This window comes from Nematolebias whitei, chromosome 8 (assembly GCF_014905685.2).
Source record: "Nematolebias whitei isolate Nwh7 chromosome 8, NemWhi1, whole genome shotgun sequence".
In the NCBI taxonomy this organism is placed as follows: Eukaryota; Metazoa; Chordata; class Actinopteri; order Cyprinodontiformes; family Rivulidae; genus Nematolebias; species Nematolebias whitei.
The window spans coordinates 13,409,233-13,422,082 of NC_056505.1; the positions used below are offsets into that span (position 1 = coordinate 13,409,233).

General features: G+C 38.2%; 1 protein-coding gene across 1 annotated transcript in view; it reads left to right on the top strand.

The window, feature by feature from the left end:
* commd10 (COMM domain containing 10) overlaps positions 1 to 12,371 on the top strand; it is a 68,721-nt gene extending 56,350 nt beyond the window's left edge. Inside the window, exons 6-7 of the mRNA XM_037680045.1 lie at positions 12,063 to 12,122; positions 12,333 to 12,371. Of these exons, the coding sequence (XP_037535973.1) occupies positions 12,063 to 12,122; positions 12,333 to 12,371 (99 nt within the window). The remainder of the gene's footprint in view (positions 1 to 12,062; positions 12,123 to 12,332) is intronic.
* The last annotated feature ends 479 nt before the right edge of the window (positions 12,372 to 12,850 follow it).

Sequence of the window (12,850 nt, forward strand, 5' to 3'; positions counted from 1 at the left end):
CGAAGCCTCTTGGATGAGGGGCGAAACGTTTCTTTTTAACAAAAAAACGAAGTCCAGATGACAATCTGTGATAAGGTTTATGTGAAAGGCCACTGATTACTAAAGTATGGAAGTTAAAAAGGTAAAAAAAAAATTGACCATACAAGGGTCATATGTTACAATAATCACAAAGAAAAATACAAGAATAAACCAAACAAGCAAATTAAAATATTTGACATCCTCATAGATATCAATAAATCCTCATTGAAATCAAACATTGATGACTAGGAGGATAAAACATGCAATGCAGGAGTCTCACATGAACTAACAGTGAACGGTAAACTGTGTTTGATAAACGTCCTAAAATCATTCTATTTTTAGAGACAAACTTAACAAATTAGTGGAAGTTTGTAGAGCGGCATAATCTTTTACTGACTTAGAAGAACCATCTTATGAGTGACCACTTGCTCGCAAATTAATTGTAGTATAAACTGTCAAAATCTAATTTAAATACTAATGTCCTGTGCTGTCAATATTGTCATAATAACTTGTCTGCTAACTGGCTAAAGGAGGACCTGGCTGCACACCTGGGTTTGACAAATGCTGAAGCTAATGGCTCATGACATGTTGAAAATTTTGTGGGTCAGTAGTCATCATATTGCCGTCACCTTATTATGTCACCTCCTCCTTGTTTGGTACATGTGGTTAAGGAACAGATCTAATTTATAATAAATTATGTTAGATTAGCTTAATGTAATGAGTAGGAAGCCGTATGACGCATGAGTCAATTTAACATTATTTTCCACCTCAGCTGAACTTTTTACTTTACTAAATTCCTCGTATGAGTTTTTTTTCCCTCTCCATTATAAATCATGGGGCTTAACTAGGAATATGAGCAGACAGACAAGATAAAATGAGGCTTTACAGCTGTAGCTAAAACAAACAGCCGAAATCTCTTTTTGAGACATTTAAAAACTGTGCGTTGACACCACACCTGACTCTGTTTATCTGTTCCTGTGGCGGAGAGCTGTCCAGAAGAACAACCGTGCACATACAGTGCATATATGCATGTTCTAGCACAAGAACAACTTTTATATGAGCAAAGTGAGCTCTCTTTTAGTTCCATCACATTTTATTCGGAATATTATTGGATTTTGTGTTTTTATAAACTACATACAGAAGATTGTGATAAAACTTTAAATCTATTTTCTCCTGATTAAAAAAGAAAGATCACCGCTGACCTCACATACATTTACACAGATATTTTAAGTGCTTTACATAGTTGTGGTTTTGTGGAATTTTACAACCCTGTGCCCTTCACGCCTGCTAAAGACAAGCATGTCCCCTTTCAGTGGCTCCCATTGATCATTGCCCAACAGGACAGCAGAAAGTAGCTCTGACAGCTGGGGAAGTTTAAAAAAAAAAAGTATCCCAGCACAAAGAAAGAAGGGAACAGGCAGAGACAGGTTGTCAGACAGGTGAGCATTATGAACTGACTGACAGGCTGAAGTGCACAAAGTCACTGCTGTAAGCTCACTGACTACTAAAAGACAGAAAAGTATTCAAGCATGCAGACAAGTTATCATCACTCATCAGGTTTTTGTGTATCCATGGAAACATAATAAAGTAACAACAGCCACTGCTGTTGTTTTGATTGGTGACTGTCTGGATGTGTGGGGAGGAAAAAAAAATACAATGAGTTGTGTGTTTGTGTGCCAGTTCCAGTAAAGCAACAAGAAAACCAAGGGTGTATTTGTTGTGTGTCTGTGTGTCGAGCTGAGTAACAATAATAATTGCCAAAATCCAGTGGCCTCGTTCTTTTCGTCTTTTTTTTTTTGTTGTTTTTTTTGTTTGGTGTCTAGATTCTAGGTGTCAGGCAAAAGCTAACGATCAGCGACTGCAGTTGGACAAACTGTCAGAACTCGTTGTTAAAATAGACATAATATCTCAGGAGACTTGTAACGTGATCGATTCAGTTCTCATACATTTTTATACAGATTTGATTTTTAAATGATTGTGTTTGTTTTGAAAGTTTTGCAGTAATTGGGTCTTAAATTGGTGGTGATATGTGCTGATTGGTGATTGTTGATATGTGCTGCTGATTGTCCATGCTGCTGATCTCATGTTGCTGATCATTTCATGCTGCTGTGCTCATTCGTATTCATCTGCTCACACAGACGTACGTTCGTGCTGCCGTTGTTCGGCGTATTGTTTTGCACTATTAGTGTTTAGCGTATTAGTTTATATCTTAGATCCTTATTTACTGTTCCTTTTTACACTTTATATTTTTGCTATTGTTGGATGTAACTGTGTACACACTTTTGTTTAAGCTCATGTACCACATGATGAAATGACAATAAAACCTAGTAAAACCTACTTGAACTTGAACTTAAAGCTTTCCATCTTATCGTACACTAACTTGAAATCTCCATCTATCCATTATTTCTGCTTGTTTTGGAGTCGGGTTGCGGGGGCAGCAGCTTGAGCAGGGAGGTCCAGACATCTCTGTCCACAGCCACCTCTTAATGCTCTTCTGGGAGACTCCAAGGCATCCCCATGCTAGTTGAGAGTCATAGTCTCTCCAGCATGTCCAGGGTCTTCCCCAGGGTCTCCTCCAAGTGGGACATGACTGGAAAATCTCTGTAGTAAGGGATCCAGTGGGCATCCTCACTAGATGTCCACGCCACCTCAACTGGATCCTCTCGATGTGGAGGAGCAGCAGCTCTACTCCAAGTCTGTCCTGGATAACTGAACTTCTCACCTTATCTCTGAGAGTCCACCTACTCTGTGGTGAAAACTCATTTCAACCGCCTTTATTTGTGATCTCATTCTTTCAGTCACTACCCAGAGTTTGTGACCATAGGTTGGGGTTGGGTTCAGTACAACAGCATAGAGTGTGCAATACTGTGGAAGCTGAACACAGCCGAAGTGTGATGGCATTAAGGGTTAGAAGCCAGAAGTAGAAAAATCCATAAAATTGACACAGATGGAGGAGGACGTGCAAACTCCACACAAAAATACCCCTGGCCCAACTCGGGGCTGTAACTCAAGACTACGTAGCTGCAGCAGCACTACCCACTAATCCACCGTGCTGCCTTTCTACACATGCTTTGCAAAGCAGTTGTTAATTTGGTTGAGATATCATTGATTCTACAAAATGTCCATTTGTCGAGTGCACACAAAATAAAATTGTTTTAGAAAATCCTTATATTGGAAAGTGTTTGTAAATGAGGAATATGCCGTTTTCATGTGGACGAAAAGTGGAATTGTGGCAGAAAAGTTGTATTTTATCAAAATGTTCATGTTCATGCTCAGCCAGTCTTTTTGAAACAAAAACTTACAACTTATTTATTCTGTTTTGCTGTAACTTCATTTACCAGAAAGTCATTTTATCACTTTTTCGGGGTTTTATACTATTTAAAAAAAATTTAGCCTGAAATTTGGGTTGGTTTAACTTTCATGTTTTATTGTTCTGCGCAGCCATTTGCCTTAATTCATAGGTGTTTTAAATTTACGTTGTCATTGTGTTCTCCTTTATGCTGAGTTGTTGTCAAATCTGAAACAAGAAGGCTTACAGTATACATGTTTTATCAATTATTTAGATTTTCATCAGCCGGCCCTTCATAATGTTTTATGCATTTCATAAAGAAATGCTTACAGTGTTAATATGGACTTGGTCTTTTAAATCTTGATGCAATGTATGTTCTATCTTCTAATAACACATACATAATTCACATGCATTGGCTGTTTAAATTAACTAGTGGGCCAAGGAAGGTCTAAAAAAAAGATATAAGCATTACATGGTTTGCACTTACTAGTTATGTTTTTTTTCTTCTTTTTTCAGTTTTTAAAATCATGACCAGATGTGAAAATAACATTTTTTTTTTATATAGTTAAAGTGACAAGCTCTTGGTTAAAGTGACTCCGCAGGGAAGCTAGTGTAGCCCAGTGCAAAAAAAATTCAAACACCACCGCAGGGTCCTGTTTTTCTTTTTACCTGTAATGTTTTGGACACAGCTGAGCGCTCCAGCAAGCACAACTCTGACGATGTCAGCAGCATAAGAATTTCACGAGAGTAATCATGTAGTACTCATTGTATAAATGTACCTTTCCCCTGAGTTGGCTCATGAGCAGAATGGCAAATATGCACCAAGCATACACCAAGCTATTTCTTCATTCATAAAACCGAAGCTGCTGAGCTTGAAATAAAAATGTGCAAATGCATAATAGCTCCTCTGACTGAAAAGTTAAAGTTGTTTTTTTAAGCAAATGTCAGAAAGAGAAAAGAGTTGATGTGATACTTTATTATCTTGGCTGTGTTACTGCTTCAGTGCATAATCAATGATCTGTAAGATACAGAATTATGATGAATGAAACTCAATGATGGTCCTTGTTTAAAATCATAAAGACAGAATATCTCATCAGCACTCCTAACAGGATGGTATCACAGTCCTCAGTGTTTAGACCCATTTGCAGGCAGGCGAGCGAGGCAGGAGTTTAAATAAAAATAATTTATTTAAACAACAAAACAAAAAGCTGTCGGTGCAGCAAAACTTACTCTGGCAAAACAGGATCAAGAACAAGACTGAACAGGACATCAGAGTACACAGGCGGAGCAGATCATCAGGTGGACAAAAACAGACAGGACAGAGGAGGACTGAGATGTCTGTGAATACAGAACAATGACTGGAAGAGGAGTGGAGGAGAGAAAGGCTTTTTATAAGACAGAGGGAGAGTGAGTAATGAGAGCACCTGGGCAGGTGGCTGATGAGGGACAGGTGTGAATGATAAAGACTGAGGAGTGGAGAGGCAGACTGAGGAGTGAGTGGAAAACAACAGAATCAGATATACAGGAACAGAAATCACACAAAGAGCAGAACAACAAAAGTACAGAGAGCAGAGCGGGGAACACAAATAAACAGGGACAGAGTCTGTCAGATGGTCTCACAAATCAGAAAACAACTAGTCCATGACACTCAGTAGTTAGTTCCAATATGAACGACTTACTGTAGATTTTGTGTTTGACCATCAAGTTTTATCTAAAACAGCTTGTCTGGGTCTGTTTTATGCCATTTAAGGAAAATCTTAAATATAAGAAGACGTGTTAAAACATCAGCTGGACATTTTCCAAACTTTTGTTTCTTGGTGAGATTATTGTGACACATTTTTCTCGTGTCTTAACAACAAAAGCTCTTGGTTGTCTCCCGCTGGTACAAAATGCTTCTGCAAAGCTCCTAATTGGAACAAATAAAAGGACATGCATGATTCTTACTTAATGTCTTTTTTTAGTTATTATATTTAAAACATTGGTATAAACTTTTCATTCTCGGTCAAGATCCTCAGTATATATTTTGTCCTTGTAAAATGGTTAACCTCAGATTATCAAACCAGAGATTATTAAAAGTTCATCTGACTTAATTAAAAAACAGGAGACCAAAGTTCATGCTGAATAATCCGGGTAAAAATCCAACAATATTCAGTCAGGTCATCTGGACGGTTTCTTTTTTGTTTTTGTTTTGCTGAGATGTTGTTCGTCCTTCATCCAAAGGACTTCTTCAATCTGAGGAGACGCCAAACAAACTGATTTCCACAAACAGCATACTCCATAGTAGAAAAAAGCACCAGCAAACTGTTTTTTTTTTTCCCACTACAAAAGTATGCTGTTGTGGAAATCAGTTTGTTTGGTGGCTCCTCAGATTGAAGAAGTCGTTTGGATGAAGGACGAAACATTTCAGCAACAAACAAAAAAACAGGAACTGTCCAGAAGACCTGACTGAATATTGTTTAAAAAAAAAACAGGAGTTTTCTCTTTTTAAGCAGTTGCACCTCATCTGATTCCCAGGTTTCACACTCCTTGGTATTTCCAGGAAGGTCAACAAGAGTTCTGAGCCATCAGCGAGCCATCTCTTCTGTGAGTTTCGTTCTGACCAGATGCTCGGAGCACTTCTGTAGCTGATGTGAAAAAGGGACGATTTTGCTCAAAGCCCCGCTCAAATGACTGCTTTCTTCTACTCGCACTCATCAACCAGACCCCAAGGTGCTGAAAGTCCTTCGCATGAAGCAGCATCTCGTTTCCAAGTCTAAATTGGTGGTCTTCTCTTTTCCAGCTGAGGATTCAAGGTTCTTTATTGGCATTCACATTGCATGTGGTACATGAGGTGGAACGAAATTATGTACACAGGGTCCCAGTTGCATCCAACAACAGCAAAAATATCAAGTGTAAAAATTAAATAAGGATCTAAGATATACACTAAACGAACGCCCAACGGTATGCTAAAAGATCTAAGATATTCACACTAGTCACTAATGGTGTAAAACAATACACCGAACAACAACAGCACGATTCAGGTTCGCAAAGGATCATGACCTCAGACTTGGGGGTGTTAGTTGTCAACCTGCTGTTTCACACTCGCCCCCAAACTGTCGTAATGTCCGCATTTCTTCAAAAAGCAGCAGCGCAATCAGAAGCTGATTGAACTGGAAACTCTCTGCTCCTCGGTCGTGCCCAGAAATTCTGTTCATAACTTGTTGTGAGGTAAGGTTTAGAGTTTAGAGTGAACATGTCAGATTTTATTTTTGCCATAAAATTCTCTGATGTTTGAAAATGCTTCTAGTTTCGTCGCAGACAAAGTTCTATGAAGTTATTTGTTTTATTTCATCTTTTGTTTTGTCATTGAGTGTCTTTGCTGTGTCCTCTTTCCCTGTGCCTCTCCTTTCCTTCTTTCCTCTTTGTTTTTGTCAAGTTCTTGTACTTGTCATCTATGAATCCCTCTTCTTTCCCTCGTCTCCACGGTGCTTTTTTGTACTTTCATCAGTCAGGCAGAAGAAATTTGGTTCCTGTGAAGCACTTTAAAAAGAAAACTGACAGTTTTTGACAAGTCATTTACATTCAAGCTATATTTTATTGCACTAAGGCAAATAATTGATGAAGAGTGCCTTTTTTACATCCACCCCACCCCTTTCATATTGACTTGTTGTGTTTAAATAAATGCAGCTACTCGATGGTCATATAAAAACTGACTGACAGTAACCAGCTGATGGGATAAAAGCAACTCTGTCATGTGCTGTCATTTTCTATCAGTTGAGCCACTTTGGTCCTCTCATGAATACATTACCCTTCTTAATCTTGAATAACATAAAATAAATCTCTTTAACGTCTTTGCAGTTTTCCCCTCCTGAGGTTGATGATGCCCGATGAGTTAGATTTATGTAGAGGAGCCTCTCTTTTTTAAATCCTGGTGACCACTTCTAGTTTCAATGTCCATTTGCTTTTTGTTTTAGGTATTTGCACCAGTCTCCTCGTAATATCATGCTAGTAATTATGTTGTCACATAGGATGTTGTAACTGCTGTCAGGAACGTCACTGTTTAGACAAATTATCTTCCTTATGTCAAAATAAAATTCAAAAATAAGTCCAGAAAGATAAGACAGTAGTCCCTCGCTACTTCGCGGTTCGACTTTCACGGACTCGCTCTTTTGCAGTTTTTCAAAACAAGATTGGACATGACACACAATTGGCTGACTGATGGATGAGCCGCAAGATTGACATGGATTATTATTTTTTTTTTAAATAAACAATTTTAAATTATTTAGCACCTGCTGTATCTGTACAGCCCACATGTGCAGGGAGAAGCTCCCTCTTGCAGCATGTCATGCTCTCTGCTCTGCAGCGGAGAAGTGGGCGTGGCCAAGAGCGCTGGCAGGTGGCAGAGAGAGCAGAGATAATGACATTCTGTGCTCTTTTAAAGCGTTTAGAGTTTAGAAACATTGTTTAGAATATTGCAAGAGTGTGGGAAGTGTTTATACTAAAATAAGCTACTCCTTACTACTTGTACTACTATTCCTACTTCATGGTTTTTCACTTATCGAGGGGGGACTGAGAATTCTGATGGAAATGAAGGCTGGAAAACTGCTAAAATAACATGCAAGGTCAGCAAAGTAGTCTTCAAGTGTTGTGTTACGCTGTAATCCCTAAAGTGCAACCTTATCTCTTCTTGATTACGTTGGCTCTTCTGGGGAATTTCAGCATTGTTGAAAGCTATGTGTGTACTGTTAGACACAACAATTTTTAGTCCCTCATTTCTGCCACTTTTGAAAAGTGGAGAACTTTTCTTATGTCATTTTAGGTAATTTAGTAAGTTCTCAGTTACTCTTTTGTTATGATGTCCTCTTCTGTGTGTTGTATTTTAAATATGTATTGTGTTAAGCCTGTCTTCTGGATCTGACACTAGCTGAGCACAGAGACAGATAAGACGTGTGTTTGTATGTACATGTGTGTGCGCTGCTTGTAAATGACTGGGATGGTGATGATGATGATTATGACGATGATGCATCTTATCCCCATTAGCATTAGCCTAGATCTGTCAGAGCTTTCCTGCGTTACTGTAAAACCTCAACCCTGAGGAGCAGCATGATTGAACACACACTCAAAACAAACGCACAACCATTTCAGTTTCACATTCACCTAAGCAGAAGCACGTGAATTTGTTTTAATCCACAGCATGACGGACAGTGTTATGTATTTTAGGGGGATTTTTTAAAATTTTATTTATTCTCCCGTCTCTGTTCTGATCGACATGTTTCACAAACAAACTGCACCTCAGTCGTTCCCAGCTTCACCTCTGTCAGACAATCAGGAAGACGCCTCTTTGTGTTTTTGTTGTTGTTGTTTTCTACGCTTTCTGTGATCTTTCCATGACCCAAGCAACACTGAAAGAAAGAAACCAAACTGAATGTATTATGCAGCCCTGCTTTCCCATCCTCTTAATCGTTTTTGCCACTGTGCAGATCAACAAAAGGAAAGCCAAAAGATTAGAGCTGGCTGTTCATCATTCAAATCATTTAATAGCACACACACAATTTGTACTCCAAATCCAATCATTTCTAAACGGCAACACTCGTTCCTCTGTGGAATTACTTATCACCTTGAAGTAACTTCGATGTTCTTTGTTTTTGCAATGGAAATCATTTGTTTACAACACTAATATATTATTTTATCACTGTTAGGCAGATATTTTGCTGTAGTTTTAGCTAAATTCGAAGCTGTCTTGCATTTGGCCATGGAGTTGCTCCGGACTTGACGGCTTTGACAAAAAAACGTCTTGCTCTCCTTTATGATCTTTTAACATTGCTTCTAATTAACATCTCTGTTATTAATTTGCTGTGGCATATTTTCTACTCACCCAACCAGCCAGCCAGTTGACTCAAAGCCCCCCCTCGAGCTTCTTTTAAACTTGAAGTATTGAACTGGAGGGCAGAGAGCTTGAGATGAGTGTACGATCAGTCAGCTCACATGTGCTTTTACAGTCCTCAGACAGAATTATTCCTTTACAAGGTTTGTTTCAGTCTTTCAGCTTTGTCTTTTAGTAATTTTCTCTCTTTCAGCTGGTCTCCCTGCAGATACAAGCTGTTCAGTGTTTTTTTGTTTTTTCATCATTCGGTCTCACAGCATTGACTGCACTTTGGTTCTCTGCGAGCCTGCCCTTCTCATTGTGTGTCACCCAGAAACCATTTCATACATTACAGCTATTTTCTCAATGATGAGTGCTGATAAAGTGTTTCACCATTTCACCTGCTCATGGGCTGGGTTATTGTTCAGTCTTTATTTCTAATGGAGTGATGGTGATGATGATAATGATGGTAATAGCAGTTCAGTGATGGTTGCCCTTGATCTTCTTGTGTGTTAGTGTGTGTGTGTGTGTGTGGGGGGGGTGTCATTGTCTGTTGAGCCCTCACTTTTCTTGATTATTTGTAAATCCTGCTTTAAAAATAATAAAATAATAATAATAAAATAAGTATAAAAAGCCCTGAGTTGAGCCAAAACACGTTATAACAGTCATTTTAAGTGAACACCGTTGTAATTAACTTTGTAAAACGAAATTGAACTTGATAAATTGCATTTTCTGTGAAAATGCAGCAGTAATGCTGAGTGCTGAATGACTTGAAGTTTGTTGAAGATTCTGACAGAGTTGTTAAAGCTAAAAGAAGCAGAATGCGAAAAGCTAAAAAGTGCATAATACTAGCTAAACTAAGAGCAAGGCCTCTGGCTAAAAGCAAAACGTATCAAAAGACTGGCTAAAAGCTAGAAATAACACAAGAAGACAAAATGGATAATGCAGCTTGAAGTAGATTACAGACAAGAATGATGCTGAATAAATAAAGATATTTCAACACGTTCCAATGGTGATTTTTTTTTTGTTTGTTTTGTTATTAACAGTAAAGACTTTGAAAATTTTTAAAGTTACAAAAACAAACAGTGATACAACCTGTTGAATGAGTTGACCATAGCTAATATGGTACAAAGTGTGCAGAAGTACGCTGGTGAAGATTCTCAGTCATCCAGGACATGGTAAATTAAAAAAAACTTCATGACAAAAACAACTGGACTTTATTTGTAATAGAAAACGTTTCACTTCTCATCCGAGAAGCTTTCTCAGTTTAAAGATCAGTGAGTGTGGGCTTCAGGTTATAAAGCTGAGATAAGCTGAGATGTATGTGTGTATCTTATCTCAGCTTTATAACCTGAACCCCACACTCACTGCTCTTTGAATTGAGAAAACTTCTCGGAATAAAAGCAAAACATCTTCTGTTGCTAATAAAGTCCAGTTGTTTTTGTTTTGAAGTTTTTTGAATGTGCAGAAGTACCTTTTCCTGAAAAATCACAGAAAGAAACTTGAAAATAATTGTGTGAATTCTGAATAAACTACCTCACAAATGTTATTCATTTTACTGCCAAAACCCATTGTAACCTATTTAAACTGATTTTATTGGTATCCAATTTGTTATAACTAAAGCACAGCAGTAAATCAGTATCAGTCAAAAATTTTAAGTTGATGAGACAAATATGAACTATCTTGGTTTACTTATTTCTACCATGCAATAAATGTCATAATAAATTTAACAGCATTTTATTTTTATTTAGTTTTTTTCCCAGTTAAATAAACTTCATTGTAGGAGGAGGGGAGGGGCAGCAGAGCGTCTTTATTCACATAACCTGTGGGAGACATTTGAGATAGCTGGCCAATTCAAGGCCAAGCAGGGAAGCCTGATTTGCTAACAACAATTGTTTTGGGACAGACAGACAGTTTGATTTTTTTTATGTCTCCTTTCAAAAGTTCTGCTGGTACTTCTCAATGGCGAACCCGAGCAGCCAAGTTTTGTGGTCATTCCACCGAGCCGTACTTGCAGCCTTCCCCAAGATCGAATCCTTCACTCCAGTGAGTTCCAGGAGCTGCAAGTGGCCTGCGATTCTCAGAAATCGTGTCCAGCTTACGGCTTAGCTCACAAAGCATCTGAGTCTGGGCGCTCGAAGCACGACTCATTCCTTCACACATGACAGGCAGCTTCAAAATTGCCAGATCCACTACTGACATCTTCCAAATTTGTTGATAAGCTCGAAACCCGCCGATTCCAAAAAGCAGAAATCCCGCTATCATAAATCCAATTATGTATGCGTCTTCTACGTCCTCAATGGACAATGCGGACAGACACACCATCGTCCACTGGCCCCAGGAATCCATGGTGTATCCCGAAGCGAATGTCTCGTCAGGGCATGAGGGTTCTCCTTCACCCTGTCTTCTTGTTGAGAAAAATTTAAAATTTTAGTTTTATTACCGGTAGTGATTAAAAATTATATTAATTGAGTAGCTAAATGAAGGCTAGAGACTATTACTTTCACCTTTTTATGGTTTCTAAATTTTCGTTGTATTGTTTACTCGTCTCTGCTTCTTCAGACTGTGGGACGAACACAGCGCTGCAAACGTCACCAACGGCTTTAGTGCTTTTACAGCGACCCTTTAAATGGATACATTTCCATGGTTTTCTCTCTATGAGTTGCTGGACTGTAACTTGAGCTTAAGTTTATTTTTAACCACTCTGATGGATACGACTTAGAGAAGGTTCATGCTTTCCAGTGAACAGAAATAATTAATGAAGTTATTTTTTAAAGAAATCAGTAGAAGCCAGCTCAGCAACTCTTAAGTCGTGTTCCTTTTTTTTTGCGTTTGCTGCTTTTTCTTACCTGCTTTGTTGTTTTTGTGTACTTTATAACTTCACATTCCTCTTCTTTCTGTCTCTTTCTACAGGCTCAGGAAAATGTCTTTGTTGAGTTTAACCACCAGCAGCTCCTTGAGTTCTACAACAAGGTTTGTTCTGTTTTTCATATATATGTGTATATGAGGGATACATTGCTTCCTGACGCGCAGATCTTGGCCTGACGACGCCCTACCTTTCTGCTTCATACTTCATTCTTGTTTATTTTATCTATATTCTTTGGCATGTTTGTGTCAGTGTTTTTTTTTATGTAAAAAATATAAATACATCAAAACCAACTCAAAATCTTCTCTTTCTTTTAGCTTGAAATGGTGCAAGGACAGTTGGATTCCCTGACTTGATGCCTGGTGTTCTGTGTACAATCACACCCACACCAACATCATGTTAGTGTTGATGCTGACAGCTACGCCAGCTGTTGGAGGCTGAACATTTCCAGTCTTGCTATGATTTATCAGAGAACAATGTCAAACATAAAAAAGTTGTTGTTTTTTACCTTTTGAACTTTTTACAATGCATGTCTGTGCTCATTCTGCTAGTTCAGTGGGAGAGATACAATGGTTTTGGTGTTCTTATGAAGTGACATTTAATTAAACTGAAACGAGTTTTAAGGAATGTTTTCTTGAACATAAGAAGAATAACTTAATGCTCTATACATTCCTCATATTTGAATGTAATGTGTCTGTTAATGTGGAGAAAAAGTGCCATTATTCACTCATCTTAAAGCAGAATGTTCAACCTTGGGTATAAAATTAAAGACAAATGTCAACATGTTGTTTTGTGTGAAACAAATTTGTTCTCTCAATGTAGGAGTGGAAATAAA